General features: G+C 35.8%; 2 protein-coding genes across 2 annotated transcripts in view; both read right to left on the bottom strand.

The window, feature by feature from the left end:
* Positions 1-12,393, bottom strand: part of LOC146485634 (ras-like protein 1) — a 567,471-nt gene that overhangs the window by 424,349 nt on the left and 130,729 nt on the right. The gene's annotated exons all lie outside the window — the stretch shown is intronic.
* Positions 4,612-6,048, bottom strand: LOC146485640 (uncharacterized). The gene has a single exon (XM_085102988.1). The coding sequence runs from the start codon at positions 5,951-5,953 to the stop codon at positions 4,787-4,789; it is 1,167 nt and encodes a 388-aa protein (XP_084959114.1). The 5' UTR covers positions 5,954-6,048; the 3' UTR covers positions 4,612-4,786.

The raw sequence follows: 12,393 nt of genomic DNA, 5'->3' as shown, positions 1-12,393 counted from the left end.
TCAACACTAGTTATCATTTTTCCTGTTTGACTTACATATCTTTAATCGAATACTAAACTGTTAGTCTGTAAATTGTAAGATGCAATCTTGATTGCTTTTTCCCGACCTCATAAAGAGATTGCTGCCTTCTTTACTCGTTTTGCGCCTAGGAAAAGATAAACACATACATCTGAGCTGATTTTACCAAAATGGTCATTAGAAGTTTTCAGGTTAACCTGCATTTCAACGTCTTGCTGTGGGTTACAACTTGGGGGGGGGGGGGAGGGGGTAGGAGGGGTTGCATCATCTGATACACCAGCACTCTGCCCAAAGACTGCCCTTTGTCAAAAATGGCACTAGTGAGGTCAGGAGTCTAAAGTCTGAGGAGGGGGGGGGGGGGTAGTTTGGTTTATTATTATTACTATTACTATTATTATTATTATTATTATTATTATTATAATTATTATTATTATTATTATTATTATTATTATTATAATTATTATTATTATTAATTATTATTATTATTATTATTATTATTATTATTTTTAACATTTTTATTAGCCTAAGACACATAATATTTACAGTACTACGCACTACTTATAGTACTTTCAAAGTTACAATTCTTACAGTTTTCGCAATACAATATCCGGCTTACAATATCACGCTATACTAATAATATTTACAGTGCTTACAACATTACACATACATTTAATACAGGAAACGAAGCCAGAAGATAGATAATTGTGTAAGAAATAAATATATAAAGAGATAAATAAATAAATAAACAAATAAAAAGATAAATAAAGAGCTAAATATACTTAACAACTAAAGATGAGGTCTTTGTAGCAAATATATATATATGGAGAAAGGAAAGTTATATAAGATTTGCACTTTTCCATTGTAATTTTAAGTTCGTAAAAAAACAACAAAAAGCTAGAGTGTGATTCAGTCATTTTACATGCATATACTTCTTGCTAGAACTTAATGCTTACGGGGTATTTCAAAAAAGTGTGTTCCAATGAATCAGCGTTGTGACACTGAAAGCAGGCATCGTCATTTCTAATTTTAAACTTTTAAGGTCGTTATTAGTTACTAAGATTCTATGGAATAATTTAAAGGCAAATTCTCTTAGTTTATTGTCAATGGATATTTTATAGATGTTTTTAAATAATTTGCTCCAACGGTGGGTTAGATCAAAACCCCGCTTAGACCAAGACTTCACAGCTGTAGGTTCTGTTGTAACCTTTTCCTGAAAAAAACTTGTAGTAGTCTTTGCAACGCATTTTAGTCAGTAAGATTGTTTTATCAGCCATCCTTTTTCCTTTCATCTCATATGGCCTCGGCAGTCACCAATACCAAAAATCAGAAAGAAAAATAAAAAAAAATCCTTTGTCGATGAACAGCCCTTTGGCACTTACCGCGTCTCTTTCGGAGGGAACTTATACAGGCGGAGGGAAAACTGGTGGGGGCCTGGGTTCCTTTGGTGGGACTGAGAAGAAATCATACCCATCAGAAGTTACTATTACAGTGCGACTACTAAACACTGGCCAATCAGATCACAGTAGGATAAAACAGTGAATAATTCCAAACTTTTAGGTTTTACTTGCTGACCCCCGTAACAGTAGTCGCGCTGTAAACATTTTTCAATGGTTCGAATCTAAAACTTTAGAAAGGATAAAAGTGTTTTCAAAGAAAGCACTTAATTTTTTAGTGATCTTCAAAGTGACAATGGAAATTCAACCTGCCTTGTTTCATGTGGATTAGCTTTGCGACGAAACGATATTCTTGAATGTTCTTGGTGGAGATTTTTATAACAGTGTTATGTAGTAGCTATCATTGTTAATTAGTGAAGCTTTTGCCGCCTGAGCGCACTCATTGATTAGCTAATCAATCAATCAATCTATCAATCAACCAATCAATTAATCAATCAAACAAACAAACAATCAATCAATCAACTTTGTTTAACGAGGATGATACTTAACAGTCTGTTACGACTGACAAACCTGTAGCCCTGTGTGATTGCAGATCGAATTGGAATTTGGAAATGTTGGTTTTTGAGGAGAGGGGAAAACCGGAGAACCGGTGAAAAACCTCTTGGAGCAAGGACGAGAGCAAACAACAAACTCAACCCACATATGACGCCGAGTCTGGTCAAATCAAACCCGGGCCACATTGGCGGGAGACGAGTGCTCTCAATACTGCGCCATCCCTTCTCCCCAAGTTCCAAGGCCTATGAGCGTGTACAAGTGCGAAAACTATGACGTAAGAGGGTAACGGAGAACTGTTACCAGCGAATGTTGACTGCTTTTACACGTGATCAAAATGACTTGTGAGGGATCGTGTTGTTGTCACAAGGTTCTGGCGAGTTTTTTAAAGACTTGTTTGTTTTGTCCCCAAAAGGCCCTGCACTAGTCCCCGGAGAAATAATATAAGGTGTTTCCCTCGAGACATGTCATTAAGTTTTAATTTACTGTTGCGTATTTACCTATGAAGATAGGCTGACAGGATGGTACTTCATTTGATCCACATTCGCAGCTGTAACGCTAGCGGTCTTTAGAAAACTCAAATTTCTCACTAGCTGAATACATTCGATTACCGTCACTGCAAACTGTTAACAAGAAATGGGCTGGCCGGTTTAAGCAGTGTGTTCATCCGGACCGATACACTTTCATCTGAGATTATTTTATATGTACATAATACACCCTTCTAGTTTTCATCATGCTGTTTGAAAAAAGACATATCACTGATTTGAAAAGTGTAACCCGCCTTATTTGAGTTCTGAACTGGATAAAAGTTGGGTTAAATGATATATATATATAAAAAAAAATGAGGAACAGTGTTACACCCAATTTCCAAACACCGCAAAGTGGAATCACAATACTCGGCTGCGCGTGATTGCTTTAGCCCCCTTCCAGTTGTTTCGAAAATAATCGGATAAAACACTCTTTCGAGTGTATTTGATACAGCTTCTTAAACCATTTATAAATCTCGGAGAAATTCAAAGCAAAAATTCACAATTTTTTTTATAAATAAGATCACTTTTCCACATTTCCCTCACTGTATTGATTTCCTTTGTTTCCTCTTTATGAATTATAATTGAGTTTAAGAAGGCTGTTACGAAACTATTCATTAAATTTGCCTGAAATTGCGATCAGATTTTTAGGTGTTAAAGTTATGCAAATAGTTTGCAAGCACGCCTTAGCGCTCAGTATTCGAGAACCTTGATGACAACTTCGAAAAGTTAAACCTCGCCAGGAACATAGAAACGCCAGGAAGTGGTGTTTGGAAAAGAGATTGTGCTTTGCAAAATACCTTAGAGGCATGCGCTTGTAAACTATAAAGGGGGATTGATAAAACTAACCTTGTCATTAAAAATACAGAGTGACGCCAAAAGATGTCTCGAAAGACGATGTACCAAAAACAGTCATCTACGGCCGATTTAATTTGAGTTATACTAAACAGGCCATTTTCGAGTTGCTTGCTGTGAACCTCACTATGAAAGCGAGGCTGAGTGCAAAACCTTTCATATGAAAATAAGTTTTGTTTGCAAATGATATAAACTAATTTTCGTAACTAAAAACTTTGTACTTAGCCTCTCTTTCATGATAGGGTTCAATGCAACTAGGAAATGATCTATTAAAAAAAAATACTTCGATTGTAATAAAAGTAAATTATGTTAAATTTTAAGAACGGTGCCTACTAATGCAGAGGTATTTTATGCACAGTTTATGACTATGCGGGAAAAGCAGATCTTAGCAAGGGCAATTGGAATCCAAAAAGAAAATTGGGGGTAACCACGTTTTTTTAGAGATAATTAAGGAACCAAAATTCTAAAAAGAGCCAAAATACAAAACAAAGTATGGAATTTGTTCCCAAATTGAACATAAATTATCTCTAATAAATGAATGGTTACTCCCAATTTTCTTTATAGATAACTAGGGCACTTGCCAAGGTCTGTTTTTTTCGCATAGTTTGAAACCGCGCAAAAATATCCCTGTATTTGTATTATCACCCATAGGAAACCCGAGTATCTCGAGATGCGCAGAACGTATGCGCAGTAACAAAAGTAGGAACCGTCCTTAACAACTCAATCACTAATTCATTTAAAAAATATATAGAAAAAACATTATTATTTGAAGCGACTTACCGCATGTTTCTGGACAGCATTCCGCTGCCGGCTCAATTTCTTCGGCATTTTAGGGCATTGGTGAAACAAATATTCAGGTGGACCATGTTTTCCTTTTGGACATGCTACTTTCTCGCAAGGGTTACGACTAATAACCTTCTTATTACATTTATAATCTGGAAAAGGAAGGAAGCAAGGAAAAAATTGCGCTCAATAATAATAATAATAATAATAATAATAATAATAATAATAATAATAATAATTTGATGACGAAAATTACGGGTAGAATCATATTTAAGACAACGTTTCGTTTACGTTCCGTAATTTTGATCATTAAATCGATAACATTATCATGCCTGATTACAATAATAATAATAATAATAATAATAATAATAATAATAATAATAATAATAATAATATCTTTCTTTATTATAATATTCCAAGCAAAATTGATATTTACAAGTTAAAAGTAGAAAAAAGAGCTCTTAAAACCTATTTACAATTCAATATTTAAAATTCATTTCGATTAAAAAAAGCGACTATTTCCAAGCACAACAGAGCTATTTTCAAGCACAATTTTTTAACAATAGTAAGACTAAAATTTTGATGAAATAAAAAAAGTTGTTAAAAAGATCCTAAAATACTAATTTACAACGTCACGCCATCATTCACTTTCTAAAATTAGCGGAGACACGCTTTGCTAGCGTTTAAGCGGCAGTCATCAATGAAATCCCCAAATGGAATTTTGTGGAAAGGTGTCCTGGAGCCTCTTACACATGTGTGTACCGACCTTAAAATCTCAAAAGAAAGCAATGTTCTAATCCAAGTGATAGTAATGTGATAAGGTTCCTCATTCTTTTCTGAGAGCTTCTCGGCTAGGCGTTTGAGAAAGCAATTGCAGTCGGCTCCCATCCCACCGTTGGTTCCAAAAACTAGGGGAGTGAAAGATCCCATTTCAACGTCCAGCACCCTCTGTTGGTACTTCCGCTTTTTCTCCTCTTCCTGCTCTTTAAAGATTGTCGATGTTGCTTTCCCCTGGTTACACTTGGAGTTAACATGCGTTACTCTGACATCGAAAAATGTTGTAACTCCTCGAGACCAAAAGCCCCCTGCCTTCATGTCCAGTCTTGCCTCCGGACTTGTCACCGCGCTTCTGAGGTTGAATTGCTCATTGTCGAGAGGTTGTAGTTGTGGTTCGACTTCAACGTTGGTGCAAACCTTACCAAGAAAAGAGGTAAGTAGGTTGCGGACGCCATCATGTCTCTGCGCCACGAACCCTCCCTTTTTGCATGACAGGGCATGGCAGACGGTATACTTCTCCCCACAAACACACTTGCTTGGTAAATCAGACAGGGGAAAATCATACCTTAAACGCAGAGAGTCTCTGAATTCTTGTTTATTCAGCACTAAGCCTTGATCGACAAGAGGTACTGCGGTAAGCCACGAGCTCGCACCCTTGTCTCTCGATTGGTTAACTGACCGCAGCAGATCCGAGGGTAGAGTGGAATCAATACTTTCCATTCTCGATTTCACCGACGCAATTTTTGAAGCTTGATGTTGTCTTTTTAACTCCTCCGTGGACCTCTCGCCTGCCACCATGAAAGTGCTCTGTTTGGTGATGGAATCTACGTGCGATGCTGTTATTGTCGTAGAAGCAGCAAACTGCTGTGGAGGTTCAAACCGTAAGTCAGGTACGCCAAGCCCTCCTTGAGCGGGTGTCAAAGTAAAAAGCTGACGCAGATTGCTAGGGAGGGGCTCCGTTTGACCGAATAGTGTTGGGAGGAGTAAGTCGTCAATCGCCTCTTGAATAGGGTCAACGTAATCTTCAAACGACTCTATTGTGCGCATGAAATAGGTAAACTTGGATTTGTAACCCTTCGTGAAAACAGTGTAGGCTGCATGAGGCTGGCTCCTTGCTATCTCAGATAGGGCTTCGAGTTCTCCTTTCCATCCAATAATAATAATAATGATAATAATAATAATAATATAATACTAATGGTGATAATAATAAAAATGATGATGATGACGACGAAGATGATGATGATGATGATGATGATGACGATGATGATGATTACGTTAATCTTAATTTGTATAATTAACAATAGTATTTGATTATCACTCCATGCATTCAACTCGGAAATGCAGTGAGCAAGCCCCAAGCTGATTTTCTCTAAAAACAGTTCTTAAACATTTTACACAAGAACATAATTTGACCCACACCGAGATGGATAGAAAGATACAAGAAGATTGGGTAAAATTGTGTTTTTTAAGCAAGGATAAACCAGTAAGAAGCACTGTGAAAACTAAATTTATGGAAATTTTCTGTAAACTATGTTTTGTCTGAAATTGATCATACTCATTATGACGTCACTCACAAAAGATGCAACAGAAAAGCAATTGCAGTTACCGGCTTTGCCGTCTCAGCATTTATCTGGGCTGAAATAAACTCTCGGTGAAGAAGTGTTGAAACAAATCTATCTCGACTAAAGTTTAATTCCTGTCAATTTAATATACGGTGGCGTCTGTAAACAAGGTATAAGAAAAACTATATATAGCATTTATATGATGTTTAAAACACGAGCGGAAGTGTTTTATCGGGATTTAAAACCACGAGGCGCAGCCGAGTGGTTTTGGACCCGATTAAACACGTGTCCATTATTTTAAACGGCTTCATTAACGCTCCTGGAAAAGCTTGTGTCAAGAGAGCTTTTGTGAATGTTGGATATTAGCATACGAGAAAAACATTAAACACCGCATACTAGTAAGGAGGAGGCTTTGTCGGGTTTTAAAACCTCTGCACGTGATGTTTTATCGACCATCTGATAGGTCAATGGGCTTATGAATTATTAATAACTTTTTGAAACTTTCCATATGATCTCTTCTCTATGATCTAAGAGAGAAAAGTACAAATAAATAAATAAATAAATAAATAAATATAAAAACATCAGTGATGTCTTTATATTCTGGGCTATTTTTATGTCACTTTTTTTTATGGTAACATTCATCGCAACATTGTCCCTGGAGTGGATCGAAAACATCTTCAACAATGAAGTGACCAAAATTATTATCAACAAGAGGATAAAAACTCAAAAACATTTACATCAATTTTAGCTCATTTAGCAGTGAAGCTAACATTTGCACAGATCCGAATTACTGCCAGTTATTATGTTTGGGAAAAATATAAAAGTGAGAACTTAACACGCGAAGTACATTGTGTTGGGATGGCTTGGAACTTTCCCTAGATTTTCATTTGTTTCCATTCGTCGGAAAATATTCCAATAAAACGGGTATTGGTTTATTAAGGGCGTCAATTTAAGTCATGGTTCATATATTTAATTATAAAGAAACTAGACATAAGGAGGTTTTAACAAAACAGTTTTAAAATGATGCAGTTTATAAAGGGTGATTTGTCGGAGAAAAACTTCCTCATTCCTCATTCAATTTCCTTATTTAGACAAAGAAATTACTATTTGTTTTGCCCTAGGATGGGACAAAACTAAAAACTTTACGATATTATCTGGGAATGATGTGAATTTTTTTGTATAACAAGCAATTTTTTTCGATACTGTATTCTGCATTTTTTCCATTTTTTGGTCGTGTGGTTGTTTAACAAGCACATTTCCACTAAGTTGGATTGCTTAGCGGTTTCACAACTTTGAGGGACGGTGCCTCTTTTTGCCGCTGCGCATACTTTCCGCGCATCCGGGATGGCCCGCGAAACAATAACATCTAAGAAGGCTATATACTTACTACTTCAAAATTGTTGATAACTATTTGTGAAAAGAAGATCTTAGCAAGTGCTATTGAAACTGAAACTGAGAATTGGGAGTAAACAAGCATTTGCTCGAGATAAAGAAGCTTCAGTTTACAGAAAAACGTCTTAGGCTCGACTCTTGTTGAGAAAACTTGAATTTCTTTTTTAAGAGTATGCCTGTGTCACTGAATAAATAACAAATTCTTAATGCCATGCATTGTTATGTATCTCGAGGCTTTTTAGAATTATTGTTGCTAATTATCTCTAAATAATGTGTGGCTACCTCCAATTTCCTTTACCATTTTAATAGCCCATGCTAAGATTTGCTTTTACACACAGTCTTAAACTTCGCAAAAATACTTTTATATTAGAAAAAGTGTTTAACAGTGATGTTTTAAATTTTCTTTCTTACGTATTGCCCAGATACACTGCATCGTGAACAAATATCGATAAAAGTGGTTCACGTTCTTGCTGATGTAGCGAGTTTCCTAGCTTAAGTAATAAGGATTTCAGTAAAAGATTAACAATAATATTTACTCATGTTCTACACACCGATATTGCTGCATGAAGACGTTCTAATCTGCCTAAACATTTAACCAATCAAAAACTGCGTAACACAGATATTGCGGTTCTTTATAAGTTATACTACCTATTGTACAAAGAGGCTCAAGAAAGACTCAATTAATTTTGTTGCCATTAAATTTGATCGTTTTCTGGATACCTAACAGGTCAGTCGTTAATTTCTGTGAAATTTTTAAGGCTGGCTTCTAATTTCCGGAAATGCCCCTTAAACCTTATATCTGCATCTTAAAATGTTATCTCGGTGGAAATCTCTTCATTTTATGCTGCGGAATAGTCATTGCGGGAATTCATCGTTAGAAATATTTTTTCGAAGGTCTATTAAAATGCAATATCTCCCTTACCGTCAAACGACATAAATTTTATCTCTCCACTAATAATTATAACACTGTTTTAAAAGTCAAGCTTTTTTATCTAGTTTCAAAGGCAGTATTCATTTCGTTTGGGGGAAATCTGGCCAATGTTTTTGCTCTCCGCAAATCTGGAGGTTCTGAACCCTCGTATTTCTATTAAAGTCCATTCCGAGGGGCCTTTTCTGTTCCAAACCCATAAATATACCAAAGAACTAAAAAAAGGGCAAAAAAGTGACTAAAAATAACAAACCTTATGATTGATTCTGCCAGCAGATACATCTAGCACCGAAGCGGTAGAAATCAATAGAAAGACGGCAAGGCTGTACACAACCATGTTGTCCCTTCGATTAACACAGTTGTGAGTTAGCACTTTTCATTAATCTGTCTTTAACACAAAAAATAATGTGATATTTCTAATTACAATCTATTATTATCTATGAACGTCCATCACATTCACAGACAGTTTGACGTCTGAAAGCCATTTTCATTATTTGTTTTAAGCTGTCGTTTTTGAACAGTTGAATAAACTATAATGATACTTTTAGCCTCACGTAAATCTGTTATCATTTTCTGTTATTTGCTTTTGTTAATTTTAGAATGAGTAGCAGGAATTTGTCAAAAAATAATTTGAGCAAAATAGTCTAAATTATGGCTGTGTGAACTTCTGACTCTTTTATTCTACCGTTAGATTTCATGTTTACGCTAATTTCAGACCTCGTGCTGTTATTAAAATATTTTGGAAACCAAAATCATGAACTCATTTCCTTGACATTTATCAGTGTTTTTGTTGCTGGTGGTATCGGCTTTAATATAATATTTTTTTCGTTGATTTAACTTGGAATTGTAAATAATGCACGCTGGAAATCATAAAAGAGCTGCACAGGATATTGTTGTATTGGTTTTTCAACACATTTTCTATTCATCTGTGTCTAATTAATTACATGTTGGAAATATCTGACGAATTTGATTCTTTGAAACAATTTTTTTTTTGTTTGCGCGGCTTCTATAACTGTGTTATTGCTTGTGAAAGTGACCTAGTTTTAGATTCTCCTTTGACTTAATAATCACTAAAGTGAACGTGTAACTGTGAGTCACGTGTGTTTAAAACAGATTAATATTCTAGCTAAAGGTTAATCTACAATCACTACCATGACCACAAATTTAAAAAAAAAAAACACTCTTAAAATTGAAAGAAGCAGCTTTTTTTACATTAAGCAAAGAATTAAGGTATCGTTGAGAGTATGGATAGATTTTGTTCGCAAATCATTTTTGCGTATGCGTCAAAGAAATCTAAACATCCGACATCCAATTAGGATTAAAATTCATACATGTCCGAAATTGAATGTTCATATTCTGTGTCAACACAATAGTGTGGGCCCCTTTTTCATTACTGGTACGTACGGAATATGGATAGATTTTGCTCGCAAATCATTTTTGCGTATGCGTCAATGAAATCTAAACATCCGACATCCAATTATGATTAAAATTCATACATGTCCGAAATTGAATGTTCATATTCTGTGTCAACACAATAGTGCCGGCCCCTTTTTCATTATTGGTACTTACGTGGGGTCTTTTATTGCTATTACATCTAAAGTCATAGTTTGGAATCACAAGCTATCAAATGTTGGAAAGTATGCTTCGTCAGAACATTGCCGTCATTTTGGTGAGGATTTCAGAGTTTTTGTTTGCTTACCTGCCATATACACACACTCACACCTTTCCGTTTTATGTAATGTAATGTGTAAAACACGAACAGCAGAGTTTTATGTAATGTTTAAACATAGTTAATCAAAGGAAATTGTTATGAAACCTGACAAACTTCTTTGTTGTAAGTTTTTGTTTGCCTTTTTTGACCCTGCACAAACAACAATAGAGTTTGGAATGTGTTGGAGCAACTGACCAATAAAAACGTTTTTGTTAAGATATTCAACTGTGGTGTGAACGCTAAAACAAAGGATTGTGTCGAGGCCCTTCCAACATAAATTGCAGCACCATTGTTTTCATCACAAGGTTTTCTAACCAGTTTCTCAAGTAACTATGGTTTAAAACACGAGCATCAGTTTTTTTATTGGGATCTAAAACCACGAGGCGCAGCCGAATGGTTTAAGAGCAATTTTCCAGGAAAGTGAAGCAAAGTTGGAAATGAAAAATTTTAACCCCTCTTCAATTTTTGTGTGTAGGTAGGTTACCTTGGGGGATATACAAAAACAACCATATTTGGATCGGCAGATGTATCGTTGCCATGGTAACCGCACTATATGACGTCGGCCTTGGGACCATGTTTTGAGCAAAAGTTCCACTCTCAAAAAGTAAAAGTAAACGAGTCTGGTTCTCGGCTGCATGTGAACCAATTCAAATGAAATTTATACAGATGTTAGAACCACTCTCTCAGTTTATAAAATTTGCTGTTACAATAATTTGGGTTTTATAAACAAGAAGAAAATGCTCGTCCTACTATGTTCCCTGTCAGCCATTTAGACAAGCAGGAAAAACAAGCACAACGATATTCGTTATTTCTCCGAAAGTACTCTTTCTACATAAACCAAATTAGCAGCAGAGATTACATAGATATTGACGTTTCTAAATATCATAAAATCAATTTGGGGAAAACTATACTCTGGCCATGGGTGCTGAAGACACCTGGGACAAATTGCAAAAAATTGCAAAATTGGTAATTTTGAGAGCTCTAGTATTTAGCTCAAACAGGCTTTAGAGAGAGAAAATCAGCTTCAAAAGTATCTTTTATCATCTTGTCTGCTACATACATTTAGTAAATAAGGTTTTGGCCAACAAATTTGATGAAATATAAATTGATACAAAACCTACCTTGAGGGTTTTGGGAATTTCTTCAGGATGCTTTTGTCGCGTGGTTCTCTCCACGCAAGTTCCGTCTTTTTGACCAAATCTAGCGCAGACTAACAGTTACTCCCATCGAATATCCAGTTTGCTGTGTTTCAGACCAGGGATGATGATACAAGCAGCCCGCATACACTCGACAAAGAATAGTTGACAAAGTCCAAAACATGGTCGTAATGCTTGCGATTTCTGCCGTCGAGCACCTAAATTCATCAATATTATTCAGCCAGGAAGTAAAGTAAATGTGTCGAGATCGATGTACAAAGCAAATGCATGCCTTTGAACAATCCAAAGTAACGTCTTTGGCTAAAATCGAGTCAGATATTGCGATAGTCGACAAGCCAAGAACGGTAAATAAACTGAACGCATAGGCCGGAAGTCCGAGAAGCACGACTGCTGACCGGATGTAACACAATGTAATGGGATGTAACACCGGATGTATGTGTAATGATATCCTCTTGTAATGGGGTTGTTTCACGATGGCAATGGTGAAGAAAGCCAAAAAAAAAAAAGAAAAAAAAAACAATTACCGAGTGAAAAAAAAAAAAAAAAAGGAAATGATGCTGAACTGAGGCTTGGGTGAAAATTGAACGCATGATCATAATAGCCGCACCCCCCCCCCCCCCAAAAAAAAAAAAAAAAAAAAAAAAGATTGCTCTTTAGAAATTCAGTTATGATAAACTATTCGTGACAAGAGAATGAACAATTCGCGCGGAAAATGTTACATTTATTTACCTGCACGG

Source organism: Pavona decussata, unplaced genomic scaffold (assembly GCF_977016875.1).
Source record: "Pavona decussata unplaced genomic scaffold, jaPavDecu1.1 SCAFFOLD_25, whole genome shotgun sequence".
Classification (NCBI taxonomy): Eukaryota; Metazoa; Cnidaria; class Anthozoa; order Scleractinia; family Agariciidae; genus Pavona; species Pavona decussata.
This window is presented reverse-complemented; position numbering and strand designations above follow the sequence as displayed.